The sequence below is a fragment of the Lates calcarifer genome, linkage group LG3 (genome assembly GCF_001640805.2).
Source record: "Lates calcarifer isolate ASB-BC8 linkage group LG3, TLL_Latcal_v3, whole genome shotgun sequence".
Taxonomy (NCBI): domain Eukaryota; kingdom Metazoa; phylum Chordata; class Actinopteri; family Centropomidae; genus Lates; species Lates calcarifer.
This window is the reverse complement of record NC_066835.1, coordinates 12,751,524-12,776,356: the sequence shown is the minus strand read 5'-3', so window position 1 is coordinate 12,776,356 and position 24,833 is coordinate 12,751,524. Positions and strand designations below refer to the sequence as shown.

General features: G+C 35.2%; 1 protein-coding gene and 2 long non-coding RNA genes across 3 annotated transcripts; 2 read left to right on the top strand and 1 right to left on the bottom strand.

The window, feature by feature from the left end:
* Positions 1-1,647: 1,647 nt before the first annotated feature.
* Positions 1,648-3,408, top strand: LOC108898200 (relaxin-3 receptor 1). Its single transcript, XM_018698103.2, has one exon. The coding sequence runs from the start codon at positions 1,699-1,701 to the stop codon at positions 2,908-2,910; it is 1,212 nt and encodes a 403-aa protein (XP_018553619.1). The 5' UTR covers positions 1,648-1,698; the 3' UTR covers positions 2,911-3,408.
* Positions 3,409-9,994: 6,586 nt separating this feature from the next.
* On the top strand, positions 9,995-16,020 carry LOC127139312 (uncharacterized). Its single transcript, XR_007809475.1, has 8 exons — positions 9,995-10,339; positions 10,445-10,625; positions 10,693-10,873; positions 11,381-11,561; positions 12,912-13,025; positions 13,387-13,710; positions 14,735-14,970; positions 15,482-16,020. It is a non-coding gene; the product is annotated as an uncharacterized LOC127139312 (long non-coding RNA).
* Positions 16,021-20,419: 4,399 nt separating this feature from the next.
* Positions 20,420-24,140, bottom strand: LOC108898105 (uncharacterized). The gene is made up of 3 exons (XR_001963397.2): positions 24,006-24,140; positions 22,519-22,658; positions 20,420-20,532 (listed from the first exon to the last, which is right to left on the bottom strand). It is a non-coding gene; the product is annotated as an uncharacterized LOC108898105 (long non-coding RNA).
* Between the last annotated feature and the right edge of the window lie 693 nt (positions 24,141-24,833).

Below are 24,833 nucleotides of genomic sequence, written 5' to 3'. Positions count from 1 at the left end.
AAACATTTTGTCAGGTTATTTTGTCAGATTTGGATGAAACTGAATAATGTGTGAAGGAAGAGTAACTTTTAAATGAATGAAATAAAATCAAAAAATCAATCCAAAAAAAAAAAAAAAAAATCTGTTCCTTAAGGATCATGTGTCACTAAAAACTAAAATGCTCTTTACTTGGTCAGTGGTCCAGTTTCCCTCCAAATTAGTTATTTCTCTTTAGGTTATCTTTAATATATTATTCCATCTTAATCTTTTTTTTTATTTTAGTATCTCAGTAGAGCTGGAGCAGGGGATTTCCAGTTTCAATATGCAAAGTGAAAATTATGTTGGGGTGGAGCATGAAAACAGGGTGGATGACATCCACATTTTGTTGTTGTTGCTGAACGCCTTCAAGATAATTCTGTGTTGTGCGGCAGAGCTGGTGGCTACAAGAACAACTTCTGAAATACAGAAGATTTACCTCCTTTATTATATATTCAGGTAAGAGTTTTTTCTACATATATGCATATTGAGTGTATTTATTCTACAATTTTATGTCTGCGAGCTTGTGTTGCAAGCAACTACAGATAGATCTCCCTGTAAGTTAAGAATGAAATTTAAAAAGTGTAGGAAGTGATTGTTTATTACACTGTTTATCAGTTACAAGGTTAGAGGTAAATGGTAGCTTGGATTATTAAGGCTGTGAAAGAGAGAAACACCACTGAGCTACTGTATCTGGTACATTTTGCCTTCAGATTCATTGTTGCCTTTGGTTTTCATGTGATTTGTGTAGTTTTGATGTGGAAATAGAATGGAATAAATTGCAAAAATAAAGATATGTGGGAATTAATCATTTAATTCATTTATTACTGTTTAACCCATTCTAGTCATTTTGCTGGTCTCTTTCTCATAAATAACAAAATAATAAATGTAGCTGCACAATTAAATGGCAATGTTTAAAACACGTCAAGACTGCATTAAGACTTCCAAGCTTTTATAAGAAATGAAATCAATTGATTAAAAAGCTCCTGCAAAAATTTAGCTTTTTGTGTGTATGTGTGTGTGTGTGAGGATTTAACAAAATGACATCTGTGCCTTTCTGTGCATCCTCTGATTTACCCAGGCTTCATCAGTCTGTCTTTATTATCAATGTGAAAATATCTTGACGTTCATTCAGATGCTAATGATGTAAACTGCAAACACGTTTATTATTTCATATTGCATCTAAACCTCCTAATTTTCAAACGTTCAAACGCCTGATAATGATTGGCAATGAGCTAATACAGATTATTAGAGATTATATGGATGTAGATTATGATATGTTGGTATTATTGCATGATAAAAACAAAAAATCACTCTGGAAGACTCTAGATAGGCGTTTCCACTTCAAACTGCAAAATTGCTTTAATCACTTCATATGTTTATTTATAGAAGTTTGATTCTTTGAGATCTAAAATGGATTATGTAACTCTGTGGGTAACACTTAAGTGTAATTTGTTTATCTGAGAAGGCTAATCTACTTATGTACTCATAAACTGCAGCGCCTATTATGTAATAATAATTTCCTCTTTCCTTGCAGGGATAGATGACTGTCAGCTAATAAACAGACAACCAGAAGTTACATTTTTAATTCATTATTGGAACGAGGAGGACAAGCGGAAACATCTCAGATAATAAAAACTGGTCAACTTTAACTATCAACAGATATCTCTCAGGGTAGCCAGAATGTCTAACATTGACTTCAAGAGACTTGAGTTCTTCAGCAGCATCCTCAGAGGTTGCAGTGTAGGTCAATCCTGTAATAACTCCCATCTCATTTTCTACAACAGGAGTGTTGATAATTGGCTGGAGATTGCTGATGATGGGTCTCCCTGGTTACGAATACTCATCTCTGTGGTGTACTTTGTTGTGGCTACAGCAGGAGTGTTGGGGAACTTGTTAGTGATGTTCCTGCTTTATTCTACTCACACCATCACCACAGGCACCATCAATTTCTTTGTGTTCAACCTAGCTTTGGCCCACCTGCTGTTCTCCCTGGCCTTGCCCTTTTGGGCCGTGGACATTGCAATGGACTACAGCTGGCCTTTTGGCTTGGCCACATGCAAGGCCGTATCTTTACTCACTGGGCTGAACGTCTTTGCTAGCTGCTTCTTCCTGACAGCTATGAGTTTGACCCGGTACTGTTATGTGGCAACTGCTCTCAAATCCAGGGCCTCCCTGTGCAGCAGATCTTGCACTTCTCCGGTGGTCACAGCTTTTATCTGGGCCGGAGCACTCATAGCGGCGACACCCCGAGGTGTGTTTGCAGACCTGAGACTAGTGGGCAGTAGCAACGACACAGCATGTCTGCTCCGTTTCCCAGATGGTACAGCCTGGCTCGGAATAAACCAGCTCCTGCGAGTAGTGCTGGGATTTCTGCTGCCCTACGCCATCATCATCCTGTCCTACATGCTTCTGCTGCGCTTCCTCTGTCGCCATAAACTGAAAGGCACCAACTCTCGCCGAAAGGCTGATATTTCAAAGTCTGTGGCAGTGGTGGTACTCTCATTCTGCGCCTGCTGGTTCCCATATAATGTCCTCACACTTTGGGGTGCCCTGATCCAGCTTGACATAGTTGATATCAGCCCCTCATTCTACTCTGCTCAAACATACTTTTTCCCTCTGGCTAACTGCTTGGCTTTCACCAGCAGCTGCTTCAACCCTGTCATCTACTGCCTGGTTAGAAAAGAATACCGTGTGGCTCTCCATAACGTGCTCTTCAAATTGAGCCTAGCTATTATGTCCAAGATGCCTTATGGCATTAACTCTGAGGAGGGATCAGCACAAGCTGGGCAACTGGCCATTCCACTCAACAACATGTACAGCCAGACAACCCAATCTGACACAAGGGGTTATGCACCACTGTCAGCACTTCCAACAGTAGTGTCCACTCTGTAAAGCCACACCACAGTGATCAAATTCCTTCCACCTATACTTAAGTTTTATGTAGAATGATGTTTTATTTTGAAAGTTTTCATTATGTGCTTTAGAAAGACCAGTGTTTTCCTCTAAGGATATACAGCTTGTATAGTTTAGATCTCTTGCACCTAAGCTTTTATGGGTCTTGTGATTTACAGTTTAGCTGACTGAATGGGCTTCATGAAGATTTGAGCCTGATTCACGGCATGATAAAAATTTAAACATGAGACTAATTCACTACAAATTTAACTTTCAGATGTCCCTCAATTCTGCATGAGGCCTTCCTATTCCTTTTCTTCTCCTCCTCCTTATTATTGTTCATATAATTATCATAAAATCCTATACAATAGTTAACTGTTGTATAAAGTAATATTTACTACTGCTGCACTGTAGGTCTGGATTGTGATTGTCTTGGTTTTAGATTGAAAACGTGTCAAAACATTTTTGTCATTTGTTTGAATAGAAATTAAAAAATAATATTGGTCTTAACCTTCACTCTGTATGTTTTTATTGTGGTTTTGCTCTTTACTCTGTCAGTTTACTATGCATAATGTGCCATAAAAGTACAGTAAATTAAAAAAAAAAACAAGCACACAATCATTTATATCTTTTAGGTCAGTTGTATGTACTATAAGTACAATGCTTGTGGTTTAAAAACTTTAAATGGATTGTTGTTTGGCTTCTCAAACTTTTTAAGGAAATAAGGCATACAAATTATACAGTGCTGTGTAAAATATTTTGTGGGATACTTTGACTCACTATAGTCAAAGTTCATCAATTAAAGAAAGACAGACCTAATGACAAAATGTTGTGGTTGTTAACAGTAAACAAAAATGTTAGATTGTGATGTTACTTCAAAAACAACCGTGATAAACAGATCTTAATGAAACTGTAGCATAAAAAATGAATTCAGAGTCAGAAAAAGTAGTGGATAGAAGCAATCAGATTTAAATGTGAAAAGATGCAAAAAAATGTCTTATACTACAGCAGCAATATGACTTTCTAGACAAACATGTTAAAAATCATACAATTGTCACCCTACACATTATGAAATGTGTCATTTAACATCAAAATTGAAAGATAATGAATGACTGATATCATGGGAAAACCTTTTCCACTGCTGATTCTGCCTTCTCTTCTCCTATAGGGCCACGAGATGGTGCTGATGTTCAATTTTTAAAATCAATCTAAGCCTAAACTGATCTCACACATTCATAACATAGATACACATCGTTCAGAGTTGGTATCTTTCTTTAGATACCAACTGGATTGTTTGAGTCCCATAAGAGTGTCATTAATTCAGCACATTTTGAAAACACCTAAGATTATTATCTGAATACATGAGAAATAGCTGGACATTTTGGGGGGATAAGCTTATTTCCTGTTTTAGCAAGATCAATAATACTGTCACCTCTCTGAAAATAGTGATCCATTTTCAAGATAGATTTTGTAGGGAAAACATTGCTGACTCCAACATGCATAGCAGTGAAACTGTTTCACCCACATTTTCTTGCAGAGGGCAGTGTGTCAAGCAGGTGGTTGTTTGCAGTCCTCTGGCATCTCTGATGGATAGCAGCTGACATCCCACAACCTGCTCAGCAGTTCACATGATTTGAGGGCAGGCTATAAGCCACATTGTGATGATTGACATGAGTGGACGGAGTGTGGTTGTGGCAAAACTGCTAGTTGAGAGAGGTGGAGTATTATGGTGTGATTCTCTTCATTATTTGTGGGAGAAGGTGCTGCAGAGACTTGCAGTTGATTGTCAGTTGATCGTCATGTAGAAGCGGCTCTATGCAGGGGCAAGGGGGGACAGCACCCCCCCCCAAAGAAATGAATTAAATCAAAAATTTTATACATATCTCTGTATCCCTCCGCACTCACTCCAGCTGTGTGTGTGTTTATCTGTGTAACTTCACAATGTATTTCTGTGACTGAGGCGTCCCTAACATGCGTTGTGGAACCCCAATGTAGACGGGTGAAAACACAACAAGCTCTTGATAGTCTGTTTAAAACCCTGTTGTAATTGTTTAAAGTCACTTTACCAATATTTTGCATGTCTTTGTAAATTTGTGTGTCATCCTGGTCATTTTAACTCAATTTATAGCGGTCTATCATGCCATTGTCATCATTTTGTGTCTATTTGTGGTCATTTTGTATTATATTGCGGCTGTACCTGGCACTTGGATGTCAGTGTTAGCAACAGCAAATCTAGGTGTTTTCAAAATTAAAGTGTTGATGAGGAATAGAGTAGTGTATTGATTATTTTCCTTTATGTTTCTCTTTGATTTCCTCCAGGTGTCACCACTTCGTCCACCACATGGTCCACGATCACAGAGATGTCGTCCGCGATCGCTGAGACATGGTCCGTGATTGGAGAGACATTGTTGAGGATGAGGGAGACATCGTCCACGATCAGAGACGTTGTCCATGATCACAGAGACCTTGTCAAAGATGAGAGAGACGTTGTCCATGATCAGAGACATTGTCCCATGCTTCGTAGAGACCTTGCGATAGAATCGGCGGAGACGGGGGTCACCGATTTGACGGCACTGCCCGCGATCATGGAGACATTGTCAATGATCACAGAGACAGCGTCTATGATCTCAGAGACATCGTCCACGATCACAAAGACATTGTCCATGATCGCAGAGACTTTGTCCATAATCTCAGAGACATTGTCCGTGATCACAGAGACGTAGTCCACGATCACAGAGAGTCTTTGTACAATGAAGAAGTTCATTGAGATCCGGACAGAGGCCTCCAGGTAATTCACAAACAGCTTTACATCAACTGTTCAACACAAAGCACTGACATTAAACTGTTTTTGTTGAATATTCAGTATATCAGAAGTGTAAAAATAGAAGTAATGTGCAATATAAAAATAATGTGTACGTAATCTGTATTAATAGAAGTAATGAGCAATATCAGAAGTAAGATGTAATAGTCAAAGTAATCTGTTACTGGGTGTAGTTTCAACAGTAAAAGTTATCTGCGCTATACAAATAAAATTGATTTGAATTGAATTGAATCTGTAAATTTTGAAGTAAAATGTAATAAGAAAAGTTTTATGTAATGCTAAAGGTAATGTAATACTAAAGGTAAGAGTAAAACTAATCAGTAATATAAAAGCTATGCAGAAATAATAGTAATCCAAAATAGAAGTAAAAATATCTTGTTATAATAAGATGTCAGAAATGGTCAAAAAATGTCATAGTATAGTAAGGCATAAAAATGTCAAATGTTATTAAGGATCAGTCAAAATAGGGTTGAAAAATATCTTAATCTTCAGTTTGACTGTACATGATCAGAAATTCTTAATTATGTGTATGTGCTAGACATACTAGACAACAGCATACAAAACAATATCAAGTCTACAAATAAAATATTGGAGTGAGTTGTTCATAAGTGTGTTAATTTTAACTGTTGGTCACATGGTGATTTTAAAAATATATTTACAGCATATAACAACCATATTTACTTAAAAGACATTTTAAATATGTTAAGAAGAGGGTTGAAATATGCAATAATGATTCTGTATGTGACCGACTGTGGTGGAAGAAATACTCAGACTTTTTACTGAATTATAATAAACAACACAAGTTAAAATCCTGCATTTAAAAATTAACTGATAGTGTTTATTATTTTTGTGCGGTTCACAGTAATATTTATGATTGCTTCAGTGATTAGTTGATAGACACACAATCAATAATCATTTGACTTTTTCCCAAATATTTGTTGTTGTTGGTTCCTCAGCTGGTGACAACAGTCAACTTGTTGATTTTCTGAAACAAACAGCCTCTAATGTTTGTTAAATGTTCTGGTTCAGCTGTAATGGCGAATATTTCTCTGTGTTTTCATGGTTAAACTGTTGATGAGTAATAGGTAGTAGTGTATTGATCATTTTCCTCTGTATGTTTCTCTTTGATTTCCTCCAGGTGTCACCACTTCGTTCACCACGTAGTCCACGATCACAGAGATGTCGTCCGCGATCGCTGAGACATGGTCCGTGATCGGAGAGACATTGTTGAGGATGAGGGAGACATCGTCCACGATCAGAGACGTTGTCCATGATTGCAGAGACCTTGTCAAAGATGAGAGAGACGTTGTCCATGATCAGAGACATTGTCCCATGCTTCGTAGAGACCTTGCGATAGAATCGGCGGAGACGGGGGTCACCGATTTGACGGCACTGCCCGCGATCATGGAGACATTGTCAATGATCACAGAGACAGCGTCTATGATCTCAGAGACATCGTCCACGATCACAAAGACATTGTCCATGATCGCAGAGACTTTGTCCATAATCTCAGAGACATTGTCCGTGATCACAGAGACGTAGTCCACGATCACAGAGAGTCTTTGTACAATGAAGAAGTTCATTGAGATCCGGACAGAGGCCTCCAGGTAATTCACAAACAGCTTTACATCAACTGTTCAACACAAAGCACTGACATTAAACTGTTTTTGTTGAATATTCAGTATATCAGAAGTGTAAAAATAGAAGTAATGTGCAATATAAAAATAATGTGTACGTAATCTGTATTAATAGAAGTAATGAGCAATATCAGAAGTAAGATGTAATAGTCAAAGTAATCTGTTACTGGGTGTAGTTTCAACAGTAAAAGTTATCTGCGCTATACAAATAAAATTGATTTGAATTGAATTGAATCTGTAAATTTTGAAGTAAAATGTAATAAGAAAAGTTTTATGTAATGCTAAAGGTAATGTAATACTAAAGGTAAGAGTAAAACTAATCAGTAATATAAAAGCTATGCAGAAATAATAGTAATCCAAAATAGAAGTAAAAATATCTTGTTATAATAAGATGTCAGAAATGGTCAAAAAATGTCATAGTATAGTAAGGCATAAAAATGTCAAATGTTATTAAGGATCAGTCAAAATAGGGTTGAAAAATATCTTAATCTTCAGTTTGACTGTACATGATCAGAAATTCTTAATTATGTGTATGTGCTAGACATACTAGACAACAGCATACAAAACAATATCAAGTCTACAAATAAAATATTGGAGTGAGTTGTTCATAAGTGTGTTAATTTTAACTGTTGGTCACATGGTGATTTTAAAAATATATTTACAGCATATAACAACCATATTTACTTAAAAGACATTTTAAATATGTTAAGAAGAGGGTTGAAATATGCAATAATGATTCTGTATGTGACCGACTGTGGTGGAAGAAATACTCAGACTTTTTACTGAATTATAATAAACAACACAAGTTAAAATCCTGCATTTAAAAATTAACTGATAGTGTTTATTATTTTTGTGCGGTTCACAGTAATATTTATGATTGCTTCAGTGATTAGTTGATAGACACACAATCAATAATCATTTGACTTTTTCCCAAATATTTGTTGTTGTTGGTTCCTCAGCTGGTGACAACAGTCAACTTGTTGATTTTCTGAAACAAACAGCCTCTAATGTTTGTTAAATGTTCTGGTTCAGCTGTAATGGCGAATATTTCTCTGTGTTTTCATGGTTAAACTGTTGATGAGTAATAGGTAGTAGTGTATTGATCATTTTCCTCTGTATGTTTCTCTTTGATTTCCTCCAGGTGTCACCACTTCGTTCACCACGTAGTCCACGATCACAGAGATGTCGTCCGCGATCGCTGAGACATGGTCCGTGATCGGAGAGACATTGTTGAGGATGAGGGAGACATCGTCCACGATCAGAGACGTTGTCCATGATCACAGAGACCTTGTCAAAGATGAGAGAGACGTTGTCCATGATCAGAGACATTGTCCCATGCTTCGTAGAGACCTTGCGATAGAATCGGCGGAGACGGGGGTCACCGATTTGACGGCACTGCCCGCGATCATGGAGACATTGTCAATGATCACAGAGACAGCGTCTATGATCTCAGAGACATCGTCCACGATCACAAAGACATTGTCCATGATCGCAGAGACTTTGTCCATAATCTCAGAGACATTGTCCGTGATCACAGAGACGTAGTCCACGATCACAGAGAGTCTTTGTACAATGAAGAAGTTCATTGAGATCCGGACAGAGGCCTCCAGGTAATTCACAAACAGCTTTACATCAACTGTTCAACACAAAGCACTGACATTAAACTGTTTTTGTTGAATATTCAGTATATCAGAAGTGTAAAAATAGAAGTAATGTGCAATATAAAAATAATGTGTACGTAATCTGTATTAATAGAAGTAATGAGCAATATCAGAAGTAAGATGTAATAGTCAAAGTAATCTGTTACTGGGTGTAGTTTCAACAGTAAAAGTTATCTGCGCTATACAAATAAAATTGATTTGAATTGAATTGAATCTGTAAATTTTGAAGTAAAATGTAATAAGAAAAGTTTTATGTAATGCTAAAGGTAATGTAATACTGAAGGTAAGAGTAATCAGTAATATAAAAGCTATGTAGAAATAACAGTAATCGAAAATAGAAGTAAAAATATCTTGTTATAATTAAGACGTCAGAAATGGTCAAAAAATGTCACAGTATTGTAAGGCATCAAAAAATGGTCAAGAAATGGTCAAAAACGGTTTTTAAAAAAGTCATTATATTTTAAGGTGTTAAAAATGGTCCAAAAATGTCATCGTATAGGTAAGACCTCAAAAACGCTCAAAAACTGTCAAGAAATGTCATAGTATAGTAAGGTGTTAAAAATCGTCACAAAAAATGTCAGACTAAAGTAAGGCCTCAAAAATGGTCTAAAAATGTCAGTATAGCAAGGCATCAGAAATGGTCAAAAAATGTCATAGTATTGTAAGGTGTCCAAAATAGTGAAGAAATGTCATACTAAAGTAAGGCCTCAAAAACGGTCAAAAAATGACATAGTATTGTAAGGTGTCCAAAATAGTCAAAAAATGTCATAGTATTGTAAGGCATTAAAAATGGTCCAAAAATTTTATAGTATAAAAAGGCATAAGAAATGGTCAAAAAATGTCACAGTATTGGTAGGCGTCAAAAAATGTTCAAAAACTGTCAAGAAATGTCATACTAAAGTAAGGCCTCAAAAATGGTCAGAAAATGTCATAGTATTGTAAGGTGTCCAAAATGGTCAAAAATGTTATAGTATTGTAAGGTGTCCAAAATGGTCAAAAAATGACATAGTATTATAAGGTGTCCAAAATAGTCAAGAAATGTCATACTAAAATAAGGCCTCAAAAACACTCAAAAAATGGAAGGTGTCAAAAATGCTCAAAAACTGTCATAGTATAGTAAGGCCTCAAAAACCTTCAAAAAATGTAAGGTGTCCAAAATAGTCAAAAAATGTCATACTAAAATAAGGCCTCAAAAATGGTCAAAAAATGTCATAGTATAGTAAGGCATAAAAAACACTCAAAGACTGTCAAAAAATGTCATACTAAAGTAAGGCCTCAAAAATGGTCAAAAAATGTCATAGTATTGTAAGGTGTCCAAAATGCTCAAAAAATGTCATAGTATTGTAAGGCGTTAAATATGGTCAAAAAATGTTATAGTATAGGTAGGCATCAAAAAAATGTCATAGTATTGTAAGGTGTCCAAAATGGTCAAAAAATGTCATACTAAAGTAAGGCCTCAAAAACGGTCAAAAAATGTCATAGTATTGTAAGGTGTCCAAAATGCTCAAAAAATGTCATAGTATTGTAAGGCGTTAAATATGGTCAAAAAATGTTATAGTATAGGTAGGCATCAAAAAAATGTCATAGTATTGTAAGGTGTCCAAAATGCTCAAAAAATGTCATCGTATAGGTAGGCGTCAAAAAAATGTCATAGTATTGTAAGGTGTCCAAAATGGTCAAAAAATGACATAGTATTGTAAGGTGTCCAAAATAGTCAAAAAATGTCATACTAAAGTAAGGCCTCAAAAACGGTCAAAAAATGTCATAGTATTGTAAGGTGTCCAAAATGCTCAAAAAATGTCATCGTATAGGTAGGCGTCAAAAAAATGTCATAGTATTGTAAGGTGTCCAAAATCGTCACAAAAAATGTCATAGTATTGTAAGGCGTTAAATATGGTCAAAAAATGTTATAGTATAGGTAGGCATCAAAAAAATGTCATAGTATTGTAAGGTGTCCAAAATGGTCAAAAAATGACATAGTATTGTAAGGTGTCCAAAATAGTCAAAAAATGTCATACTAAAGTAAGGCCTCAAAAACGGTCAAAAAATGTCATAGTATTGTAAGGTGTCCAAAATGCTCAAAAAATGTCATCGTATAGGTAGGCGTCAAAAAAATGTCATAGTATTGTAAGGTGTCCAAAATGGTCAAAAAATGACATAGTATTGTAAGGTGTCCAAAATAGTCAAAAAATGTTATAGTATAGGTAGGCGTCAAAAACGGTCAAAAAATGACATAGTATTGTAAGGTGTCCAAAATAGTCAAAAAATGTCATACTAAAGTAAGGCCTCAAAAACGGTCAAAAAATGTTATAGTATTGGTAGGCATCAAAAAAATGTCATAGTATTGTAAGGTGTCCAAAATGGTCAAAAAATGACATAGTATTGTAAGGTGTCCAAAATAGTCAAAAAATGTCATACTAAAGTAAGGCCTCAAAAACGGTCAAAAAATGTCATAGTATTGTAAGGTGTCCAAAATGCTCAAAAAATGTCATCGTATAGGTAGGCGTCAAAAAAATGTCATAGTATTGTAAGGTGTCCAAAATCGTCACAAAAAATGTCATACTAAAGTAAGGCCTCAAAAACACTCAAAAAATGGAAGGTGTCAAAAATGCTCAAAAACTGTCATAGTATAGTAAGGCCTCAAAAACCTTCAAAAAATGTAAGGCGTCAAAACTGGTCAAAAAAATGTATAATATAGTAAGGTATCAGAAATGATCAAAAAATTTAAGGCTTCAAAAATGCTCAAAAACTGTCAAAAAATGTCATACTAAAGTAAGGCATTAAAAATGGTCCAAAAATTTTATAGTATAAAAAGGCATAAGAAATGGTCAAAAAATGTCACTGTATTGGTAGGCGTCAAAAAATGTTCAAAAACTGTCAAGAAATGTCATACTAAAGTAAGGCCTCAAAAACACTCAAAAAATGGTTAAAAAAATGTCAAGAAATGTCATAGTATAGTAAGGCGTCAAAAATGGTCAAAAAAATGTATAATATAGTAAGGTATCAGAAATGATCAAAAAATTTAAGGCCTCAAAAATGCTCAAAAACTGTCTTAGTATAGTAAGGCATAAAAAACACTCCAAGACTGTCAAAAAATGTCATACTAAAGTAAGGCCTCAAAAACCTTCAAAAAATGTAAGGCCTCAAAAATGCTCAAAAAATGTCATACTAAAGTAAGGCCTCAAAAATGGTCAAAAAATGTCATACTAAAGTAAGGCCTCAAAAACGGTCAAAAAATGTCATAGTATTGTAAGGCGTTAAATATGGTCAAAAAATTTTATAGTATAGGTAGGCGTCAAAAAAAATGTCATAGTATTGTAAGGTGTCCAAAATGGTCAAAAAATGACATACTAAAGTAAGGCCTCAAAAACACTCAAAAAATGGAAGGTGTCAAAAATGCTCAAAAACTGTCATAGTATAGTAAGGCCTCAAAAACCTTCAAAAAATGTAAGGCGTCAAAAATGGTCAAAAAAATTTATAGTATAGGTAGGCATCAAAAAAAATGTCATAGTATTGTAAGGTGTCCAAAATGCTCAAAAAATGTTATAGTATTGTAAGGCGTTAAATATGGTCAAAAAATGTTATAGTATAGGTAGGCGTCAAAAACGGTCAAAAAATGACATAGTATTGTAAGGTGTCCAAAATGCTCAAAAAATGACATAGTATTGTAAGGTGTCCAAAATAGTCAAAAAATGTCATACTAAAGTAAGGCCTCAAAAACGGTCAAAAAATGTTATAGTATTGGTAGGCATCAAAAAAATGTCATAGTATTGTAAGGCATTAAAAATGGTCCAAAAATTTTATAGTATAAAAAGGCATAAGAAATGGTCAAAAAATGTTATAGTATAGGTAGGCATCAAAAAAATGTCATAGTATTGTAAGGTGTCCAAAATGGTCAAAAAATGACATAGTATTGTAAGGTGTCCAAAATAGTCAAAAAATGTCATACTAAAGTAAGGCCTCAAAAACGGTCAAAAAATGTCATAGTATTGTAAGGTGTCCAAAATGCTCAAAAAATGTCATCATATAGGTAGGCGTCAAAAAAATGTCATAGTATTGTAAGGTGTCCAAAATCGTCACAAAAAATGTCATACTAAAGTAAGGCCTCAAAAACACTCAAAAAATGGAAGGTGTCAAAAATGCTCAAAAACTGTCATAGTATAGTAAGGCCTCAAAAACCTTCAAAAAATGTAAGGTGTCCAAAATAGTCAAAAAATGTCATACTAAAATAAGGCCTCAAAAATGGTCAAAAAATGTCATAGTATAGTAAGGCATAAAAAACACTCAAAGACTGTCAAAAAATGTCATACTAAAGTAAGGCCTCAAAAATGGTCAAAAAATGTCATAGTATTGTAAGGTGTCCAAAATGCTCAAAAAATGTCATAGTATTGTAAGGCGTTAAATATGGTCAAAAAATGTTATAGTATAGGTAGGCATCAAAAAAATGTCATAGTATTGTAAGGTGTCCAAAATGCTCAAAAAATGTCATACTAAAGTAAGGCCTCAAAAACGGTCAAAAAATGTCATAGTATTGTAAGGTGTCCAAAATGCTCAAAAAATGTCATAGTATTGTAAGGCGTTAAATATGGTCAAAAAATGTTATAGTATAGGTAGGCATCAAAAAAATGTCATAGTATTGTAAGGTGTCCAAAATGGTCAAAAAATGACATAGTATTGTAAGGTGTCCAAAATGCTCAAAAAATGTCATCGTATAGGTAGGCGTCAAAAAAATGTCATAGTATTGTAAGGTGTCCAAAATGGTCAAAAAATGACATAGTATTGTAAGGTGTCCAAAATAGTCAAAAAATGTCATACTAAAGTAAGGCCTCAAAAACGGTCAAAAAATGTCATAGTATTGTAAGGTGTCCAAAATGCTCAAAAAATGTCATCGTATAGGTAGGCGTCAAAAAAATGTCATAGTATTGTAAGGTGTCCAAAATCGTCACAAAAAATGTCATACTAAAGTAAGGCCTCAAAAACACTCAAAAAATGGAAGGTGTCAAAAATGCTCAAAAACTGTCATAGTATAGTAAGGCCTCAAAAACCTTCAAAAAATGTAAGGCGTCAAAACTGGTCAAAAAAATGTATAATATAGTAAGGTATCAGAAATGATCAAAAAATTTAAGGCTTCAAAAATGCTCAAAAACTGTCAAAAAATGTCATACTAAAGTAAGGCCTCAAAAATGGTCAGAAAATGTCATAGTATTGTAAGGTGTCCAAAATGGTCAAAAAATGTTATAGTATTGTAAGGTGTCCAAAATAGTCAAAAAATGTCATACTAAAGTAAGGCCTCAAAAACACTCAAAAAATGGAAGGTGTCAAAAATGCTCAAAAACTGTCATAGTATAGTAAGGCCTCAAAAACCTTCAAAAAATGTAAGGCGTCAAAACTGGTCAAAAAAATGTATAATATAGTAAGGTATCAGAAATGATCAAAAAATTTAAGGCTTCAAAAATGCTCAAAAACTGTCAAAAAATGTCATACTAAAGTAAGGCCTCAAAAATGGTCAGAAAATGTCATAGTATTGTAAGGTGTCCAAAATGGTCAAAAAATGTTATAGTATTGTAAGGTGTCCAAAATAGTCAAAAAATGTCATACTAAAGTAAGGCCTCAAAAACCATCAAAAAATGGTTTAAAAAATGTCAAAAAATGACATAGTATTGTAAGGCGTTAAATATGGTCAAAAAATGTTATAGTATTGTAAGGTGTCCAAAATAGTCAAGAAATGTCATACTAAAGTAAGGCCTCAAAAACACTCAAAAAATGTAAGGTGTCAAAAATGCTCAAAAACTGTCATAGTATAGTAAGGCCTCAAAAACCTTCAAAAAATGTAAGGCGTCAAAAATGGTCAAAAAAATTTATAGTATAGGTAGGCATCAAAAAAAATGTCATAGTATTGTAAGGTGTCCAAAATGGTCAAAAAATGACATAGTATTGTAAGGTGTCCAAAATGCTCAAAAAATGTTATAGTATTGTAAGGCGTTAAATATGGTCAAAAAATGTTATAGTATAGGTAGGCGTCAAAAACGGTCAAAAAATGACATAGTATTGTAAGGTGTCCAAAATAGTCAAAAAATGTCATAGTATTGTATGGCGTTAAATATGGTCAAAAAATGTTATAGTATAGGTAGGCGTCAAAAACGGTCAAAAAATGTCATAGTATTGGTAGGCATCAAAAAAATGTCATAGTATTGTAAGGCATTAAAAATGGTCCAAAAATTTTATAGGATAAAAAGGCATAAGAAATGGTCAAAAAATGTCACAGTATTGGTAGGCGTCAAAAAACGTTCAAAAATGGTCAAAAATGTCATACTAAAGTAAGGCCTCAAAAACCATCAAAAAATGTAAGGCGTCAAAAATGGTCAAAAAAATGTATAATATAGTAAGGTATCAGAAATGATCAAAAAATTTAAGGCCTCAAAAATGCTCAAAAACTGTCATAGTATTGTAAGGTGTCCAAAATAGTCAAAAAATGTCATACTAAAGTAAGGCCTCAAAAACGGTCAAAAAATGTCATAGTATTGTAAAGTGTCCAAAATGCTCAAAAAATGTCATAGTATTGTAAGGCGTTAAATATGGTCAAAAAATGTTATAGTATAGGTAGGCATCAAAAAAATGTCATAGTATTGTAAGGTGTCCAAAATGGTCAAAAAATGACATAGTATTGTAAGGTGTCCAAAATAGTCAAAAAATGTCATACTAAAGTAAGGCCTCAAAAACGGTCAAAAAATGTCATAGTATTGTAAGGTGTCCAAAATGCTCAAAAAATGTCATCGTATAGGTAGGCGTCAAAAAAATGTCATAGTATTGTAAGGCATTAAAAATGGTCCAAAAAATTTATAGTATAAAAAGGCATAAGAAAGGGTCAAAAAATGTCACAGTATTGGTAGGCGTCAAAAAATGTTCAAAAACTGTCAAGAAATGTCATAGTATAGTAAGGCGTTAAAAATCGTCACAAAAAATGTCATACTAAAGTAAGGCCTCAAAAATGGTCAAAAAATGTCAGTATAGCAAGGCATCAGAAATGGTCAAAAAATGACATAGTATTGTAAGGTGTCCAAAATGCTCAAAAACTGTCAAAAAATGTCATACTAAAGTAAGGCCTCAAAAACACTCAAAAAATGGTTAAAAAAATGTCAAGAAATGTCATAGTATAGTAAGGCCTCAAAAACCATCAAAAAATGTAAGGCCTCAAAAACGGTCAAAAAATGTCATAGTATTGTAAGGTGTCCAAAATGCTCAAAAAATGACATAGTATTGTAAGGTGTCCAAAATAGTCAAAAAAATGTCATCGTATAGGTAGGCGTCAAAAAAATGTCATAGTATTGTAAGGTGTCCAAAATGGTCAAAAAATGACATAGTATTGTAAGGTGTCCAAAATAGTCAAAAAATGTCATACTAAAGTAAGGCCTCAAAAACCTTCAAAAAATGTAAGGCGTCAAAACTGGTCAAAAAAATGTATAATATAGTAAGGTATCAGAAATGATCAAAAAATTTAAGGCTTCAAAAATGCTCAAAAACTGTCAAAAAATGTCATACTAAAGTAAGGCATTAAAAATGGTCCAAAAATTTTATAGTATAAAAAGGCATAAGAAATGGTCAAAAAATGTCACTGTATTGGTAGGCGTCAAAAAATGTTCAAAAACTGTCAAGAAATGTCATACTAAAGTAAGGCCTCAAAAACCTTCAAAAAATGTAAGGCGTCAAAAATGGTCAAAAAAATTTATAGTATAGGTAGGCATCAAAAAAAATGTCATAGTATTGTAAGGTGTCCAAAATGCTCAAAAAATGTTATAGTATTGTAAGGCGTTAAATATGGTCAAAAAATGTTATAGTATAGGTAGGCGTCAAAAACGGTCAAAAAATGACATAGTATTGTAAGGTGTCCAAAATGCTCAAAAAATGACATAGTATTGTAAGGTGTCCAAAATAGTCAAAAAATGTCATACTAAAGTAAGGCCTCAAAAACGGTCAAAAAATGTTATAGTATTGGTAGGCATCAAAAAAATGTCATAGTATTGTAAGGTGTCCAAAATGCTCAAAAAATGACATAGTATTGTAAGGTGTCCAAAATGCTCAAAAAATGTCATACTAAAGTAAGGCCTCAAAAATGGTCAAAAAGTGTCATAGTATAGTAGGTCGTAAAAAATATCATTTAAGAAAGGCAAAAAGTACTGTGCAGTAAAACACTTTAAATTGTTTTCCTGTATATATTATATGGTTCATGTTTACCTCTGTGAAATTTAAGAGATTATGTAATAATTACAGTAGGTTCTTATTTTATATCAAGTTTCAGAATTGTTTCTACTCATTACTGTGATTAATAATTAGAAAAACACACTAAAAATGTTAAGTTTAAATCAGTGTGATTAGGTGTCAGCAGTTTGCGAAAAGAAAGAATAGATTTATTGATCAATTTCTGTGATTAACACTTGTGTTTGTCTCTGCAGGAAGAGAAGACAACAGCAGCTGAAGACCTGTGTAGCTGTTAATTAGATAAAAGTCCTCCACCATCTAACTGCTGTAAACAGTGTTGGTTTCCTGTTGTTCAAGTGAAAGCTCTTTGTTTCCCTACCATCTGTAATGCATTTATGGGCACATTTTCCAAAGAGTAAGCACCTATGAGAACAGTCAACTACTTCTGATATAACTAGTTAATTAATAATTGTATCACAAGCAGTTAAATGAAGATGCTTAATGGATATGTTCATCTTTGGAAAATGTGCTCATAACTACATTAACCCTAACCAGCTCTAACAATTGTTTGTCAAATGTCTGTGAATAAATAATGAATAAAATCAGTAAAAGTTTAAGAAGAAACTTTTGAGTTGCATTTCTCTATTTGAAACTGTTATACAAATAATTTTACTTTTTTTAGAGCTGTTTTTAAACATTTTGAAAATATATTTCTAAGGTTTTATATTTAAAATGTTTTACACTCATTGTTCAGACATTTTTTTTATAGTTATGTTTTAGTTTTAAAAATATTTTTAAAGGCTTGGTTAGACTAAACTTTTTGTGGATTTGATACTTATTGTTTAGACATTTTCCTAAGGTTCCAAATCAATTTTTTACAGGTTTCATGCTTAAACGTATTTTTAAAGATTTTAAATATTTATATCTTTAAAGATTTTAACCTTATTTATCAAACCTGTTTTACAAGGTTTTTTTACATTTATCCTTATTTTTTTAGACCTATTCCTTTAAGGTTTAAAATGTATTTTTAAATGATTTTATACTTACTTTTTAGACATATTTATTTAGGGTTTTAAATATATGTTTTAAAGGCTTTTATACTTTATTTAAACCTATTTATTATAAGGGTCTGTTCTATTCTATACTAAGGTTTTATATTTTCTGTTTAAAAACAACATTGTTTTATTCAACATTGTTGAATAATACTAAATACTAATTAAAACTGAAAAGTTACAGCAGCTTTAATGTGTCAAACTGCAGCTGAGGTAATGACAGAGTCAGACTGAAAAAAATAAACTGACAAAAAACACTGACCTTCTGGAAATGTCTTCAAGTCTGTATTGTCTTTCTGTGATTTAATGGTTTAAGTTTGAATCCTATGGAGAAAGACAAAACATTAGAATAAATATGACTTTTTAACACAACACACATCAAAATAAAAGCACACAGAGTTTCTGGGTCTTGAACTTCAAACTTGTCAAAAGATAGAGAAGTAAAAGACACTAAATCTACAAAGACACAAAGAGTGTCGACTAACTGGTTCCTGAATAATCCGAACTAGTCCAAGAGTTAAATTTGCTTTATACACAAAGACAGAAGAAGCTGCTCTAACTGGAGAACTGACTCCATCAGCTCCTGATATTCACACAACAGCAGTGGATGGAAATGTTTTTTTCCTCCAAAGTCAGTTAAACTAAATTTGGTTGATAGAAACCACAATGACAGTGTTTCTAGTGTGACACTGAAATAAATGGTAAATGGACTGTACTTATATAGCGCTTTTCTAGTCTTTTCGACCACTCAAAGCGCTTTGGCATGCAGACTGGAGGAGCCGGGAATCGAACCACCGACCTTCTGATTGGTGGACGACTGCTCTACCTCCTAAGCCACAGCCGCCAATGAAATGAATGAGTTCTTTACATATTTATGATTTATGTGAAGAGAGGGAGACAGAGAGAGGAAAAGGGAGAGAAAAAGACCGAGAGAATGAGAGAGAGTGAATAAAACAGAGGGGGAAGGGAGAGCGACAGAGAAAGAGTAAGGAAGGAGAGAGAGAAAGTGTGTGAGAAGAGGGACAGAGATAGAGAGAAAGCATGAGAGTAAGGAAGAGAGAGAGGGGAAGGAGAAAGACAATTAGACAGAAATGGTAAAGTGGGGTACACACCAAAAGATAATCAGGCCAACTATTGGCCCAAATCCCCCCTCCCGATCAAAGTAAGCAAAGGCCCGATTATTGGTTGGTTCTAAAGATTATCTTGCCAGATTTTCCTGTAGTGTGAAATGTGTGAAGAGTACGGTCTAGACTTGCTCTAGAAAAGTGCCTTGAGATAACTTCTGTTGTTGTTCGGTGCTATATAAATAAAACTGAATTGAATGGAATAACCGCTCCGAAGACGATTGGAGCCGACTCTGTAAATATTAAACTTTTTTATTTGCAACCAGAAATCCTGTTGTGTGGGGGGAGCACCGAGGAAAGCTGAGCACGCACTCTGTGGCCTGTCACGTGGAACAGAACGATAGCCAATCAGGAAACAAGCTGACTGAAGACGGAAGCACAACAAACAAAAGACATCGTCGTCCGCCATGTTTGTGTACTCTAAAATTGTGATTCGGAGTTCTCAGAGTTCAGACTCTGGTTGTTGTTGGTGAATCTGTTGTGGTGTGGTGTGCCGGTGTTGGTCTTCACGTTGCACATCACACACTATAAGAACAAAACTGTGAAATCTGACATTATTGACGTTGTGTGTGCAGGCTCTAACATTTTCAACATCAGCTAAAAATTTTAAAAATCTTTCAGTTTGTACCAGGCTTAAGAGAGCGAGGGAGAGAGACAGAAAGAAGGAGAGAGAGAAAAACGTCATGCCAAAAAAGCCAACTAAATAAAAAATCGAAATTGAAATTTAAAACGAGAGAGCAAGAGAAAGAGAGAGCAAGAGCGAGGGAGAGGAGGGAGAGAGCGAGAGACACACACAGAGAGAACAAGCCAGGAGAGAGTGAGAGAGACTGCAAGACAGAGAGAGAGAAGGAGCAAGAGTGAAGGAAAGGGAGGAGAAGAGAGAGAAAGACAGCAAATCAAACCATTCAGACTTCAGATCAATTGCTGAAGATCTATAATTCAATGTCAGAGCTCTGTGTTTGACAGTTGATGTTAACCTATTTGTGAATTACCTGGAGGCCTCAGTCCTGGTTCAGAGAACTACTTCACTGTACGAAGACTCTCTGTGATCATGGACAAAGTGGTGAAAAATCATCACACCTTTAGGAATGTGGTGTTTCTGTCCAGGCTGCAGCAGCTGAACAAGTAAACCTGGAAAACACAAGTAGAATACTTGAAAAACAAATAACTTCATTTATAAAGAACAGTTCACCTCAAAAACTTGACAGGTGTAGAAATACAGGTATAGAGATACAGCACTGAAAACTAAACACTAGAACCTTGACAATAACACTTTGAGTTTAGAGGTAAATAAATAAATTATATTAACAAAATATGACTTCTTTCATCTCAGAGAGAAAAGCAATTTAGTTATAGTAGTTTTAATAATTTCTAACAGTAATCTCAGCTCATACATTGTGACCCCCTACTGAGGCTTAAAACTTGTGGAGGAGTTAAATCCAGTTTTAATCCAGCTTGTATTTAACACAAACTGAGCTCAAAGTCTCAAGTCACCACAACCAAATTTGTAATCAATAATATACATAACAGGGGATCAATGGATGGTTATGGGCAGATTACTACCAAACAACTACGAAGACATATAAAACGACAGAGGCAAAAAACTAAATCGCAAAATGATCACAAGGATATGCTTAACTGCCACACTGAAAAACAAAATGACCACAAAGAAACGTTCAATTACCTGGAATAGAAACAAAACTATAGAGACACAATACGATGTAAAGCAACCACAATGAAGCTGACCATAAGTAGATGTAAAACAGCTAGCTAGAGACGATGCAATACCACCACAAATGGACAAAATGATCACATCGACATGATAATACACCATAAAGTGACTTAAATGGACCAAGCTGGAGCACAACATCACAGAGAAGCAGTAAATGTCTGCAGAGTTATCTCTAGTTATTAAGAGATGCAAGCAGAGTTGTAAACAGACAAATGGAATACTTAACAGTTACCATCCTCAACTCATGTCAGGGACGCTTTAGTCACAGAATCACAAACGCACTTTAACCCACGCAAATAAAAACGACACCGAAAAGGCATGGTTAAAAGATAAGGCTAATGCTAACGCCCGACTCTAATGTTGATGCTAACACCCTGGTGTAAAACAGCCAGGTAGAGACGCAAAATGGTATAAAATGACCGCCAATAACCACAACCCGGTGACAACGACATTATAAACCACCATAAACCGAGTTAAAATGACCAGGGTGGAACACACAATGACAAAGAGACGTAAAATGTCGACAGTGACACAAACACATGAACAAGCTAAACAAGCTGTATAAGAGGCATCAGTATTATTCAACAATATTGTCTTACTTTAATATTTACTCTGTAAATATTTACTCTGTAAATATTAAACTTTTTTATTTGCAACCAGAAATCCTGTTGTGTGGGGGGAGCACCGAGGAAAGCTGAGCACGCACTCTGTGGCCTGTCACGTGGAACAGAACGATAGCCAATCAGGAAACAAGCTGACTGAAGACGGAAGCACAACAAACAAAAGACATCGTCGTCCGCCATGTTTGTGTACTCTAAAATTGTGATTCGGAGTTCTCAGAGTTCAGACTCTGGTTGTTGTTGGTGAATCTGTTGTGGTGTGGTGTGCCGTGTTGGTCTTCACGTTGCACATCACACACTATAAGAACAAAACTGTGAAATCTGACATTTTTGACGTTGTGTGTGCAGGCTCTAACATTTTCAACATCAGCTAAAATTTTAAAAATCTTTCAGTTTGTACCAGGCTTAAGAGAGCGAGGGAGAGAGACAGAAAGAAGGAGAGAGAGAAAAACGTCATGCCAAAAAAGCCAACTAAATAAAAAATCGAAATTGAAATTTAAAACGAGAGAGCAAGAGAAAGAGAGAGCAAGAGCGAGGGAGAGGGAGGGAGAGAGCGAGAGACACACACAGAGAGAACAAGCCAGGAGAGAGTGAGAGAGACTGCAAGACAGAGAGAGAGAAGGAGCAAGAGTGAAGGAAAGGGAGGGAGAGAGAGAGAAAGACAGCAAATCAAACCATTCAGACTTCAGATCAATTGCTGAAGATCTATAATTCAATGTCAGAGCTCTGTGTTTGACAGTTGATGTTAACCTATTTGTGAATTACCTGGAGGCCTCAGTCCTGGTTTCAGAGAACTACTTCACTGTACGAAGACTCTCTGTGATCATGGACAAAGTGGTGAAAAATCATCACACCTTTAGGAATGTGGTGTTTCTGTCCAGGCTGCAGCAGCTGAACAAGTAAACCTGGAAAACACAAGTAGAATACTTGAAAAACAAATAACCTCATTTATAAAGAACAGTTCACCTCAAAAACTTGACAGGTGTAGAAATACAGGTATAGAGATACAGCACTGAAAACTAAACACTAGAACCTTGACAATAACACTTTGAGTTTAGAGGTAAATAAATAAATTATATTAACAAAATATGACTTCTTTCATCTCAGAGAGAAAAGCAATTTAGTTATAGTAGTTTTAATAATTTCTAACAGTAATCTCAGCTCATACATTGTGACCCCCTACTGAGGCTTAAAACTTGTGGAGGAGTTAAATCCAGTTTTAATCCAGCTTGTATTTAACACAAACTGAGCTCAAAGTCTCAAGTCACCACAACCAAATTTGTAATCAATAATATACATAACAGGGGATCAATGGATGGTTATGGGCAGATTACTACCAAACAACTACGAAGACATATAAAACGACAGAGGCAAAAAACTAAATCGCAAAATGATCACAAGGATATGCTTAACTGCCACACTGAAAAACAAAATGACCACAAAGAAACGTTCAATTACCTGGAATAGAAACAAAACTATAGAGACACAATACGATGTAAAGCAACCACAATGAAGCTGACCATAAGTAGATGTAAAACAGCTAGCTAGAGACGACGCAATACCACCACAAATGGACAAAATGATCACATCGACATGATAATACACCATAAAGTGACTTAAATGGACCAAGCTGGAGCACAACATCACAGAGAAGCAGTAAAATGTCTGCAGAGTTATCTCTAGTTATTAAGAGATGCAAGCAGAGTTGTAAACAGACAAATGGAATACTTAACAGTTACCATCCTCAACTCATGTCAGGGACGCTTTAGTCACAGAATCACAAACGCACTTTAACCCACGCAAATAAAAACGACACCGAAAAGGCATGGTTAAAAGATAAGGCTAATGCTAACGCCCGACTCTAATGTTGATGCTAACACCCTGGTGTAAAACAGCCAGGTAGAGACGCAAAATGGTATAAAATGACCGCCAATAACCACAACCCGGTGACAACGACATTATAAACCACCATAAACCGAGTTAAAATGACCAGGGTGGAACACACAATGACAAAGAGACGTAAAATGTCGACAGTGACACAAACACACGAACAAGCTAAACAAGCTGTATAAGAGGCATCAGTATTATTCAACAATATTGTCTTACTCCTTTTAACAAAGAACTTAGTTGTACTTCTGGTGCGGTGTCTAAGTGTCTTTTCGGCACAGAAAAAGAAAGCCTCAGAGCTTCATGAGGCTTCATCTGCCCATCACTAGCTAATGCTAACACTAGCCGCTAACTGTGTGCCTTACCTTCACGCCGCAGGTGTGTTCAGAGTCGTCTCACTCGTGTTCAACAGAAAAAAAGAGCTCCAGAGTTTGTTTTAGCACCCAGATCTCTTCGGTAAGGACGTTTTCTTGCTTGAACTGACAAACCGAAGCAACGCTTTGAACTTGGTTTAAATCTGGTTTCCGCTTCGTTTCTCCGCCTCTCTGCGCTCCTCCCAGAATATCGTAGCCAATGGAGAGGCATGTTGTGGCCAATGACGACATACGTCAGCCAACATTAGCAGAAAAGCACTGATTGGCCGGCCAATTCTGGTCCGCCTAGCAACCGCCTCTGATTGGTCTTAAAATACATCCACCATAAAGCTGGAGAAAAAAATTCTTTATTTGTGACAGTTTTCTGACAAAGTGAAAATGAGTCACATGTAAATTGTAATAGCCAACCTAATAAGCATGCTCCTGCAGCATATATGTATACTGTAGTTAGTTACCACAGCTTTACTGCCTCTGATAGTGGGTTTAAAGGTCTCAAATATATTTTTTTACTCAATTTATTTATCATTGGCACCTGTGGGCAAGAAGATGATCAGCATCACCATCTCATATATGCCTGCCTAGAACTGGCCCTGTGTAGAAGGTGTTAAGATGTGCAGATTGTGCTATTGGTATACTGCAGAGAGCCTGACTAAGAAATCACTGCAGATGTTTTCAATATGTAGCAAACACACTGAGGTAGGAGTAGATATGTCTGAGGACAAAGCCTCAGCATCACCAGATTTTAATTTTACATTAAAGAAGTAGCAATTGTTTTTTTGTTTGTTTGTTTTTTTGTTTTTTGTTTTTTGACCATACACA

Excerpts from the sequence above, each read along its gene's own strand:
- LOC108898200 (XM_018698103.2), top strand. The coding sequence starts at position 1,699 with ATGTCTAACATTGACTTCAAGAGACTTGAGTTCTTCAGCAGCATCCTC.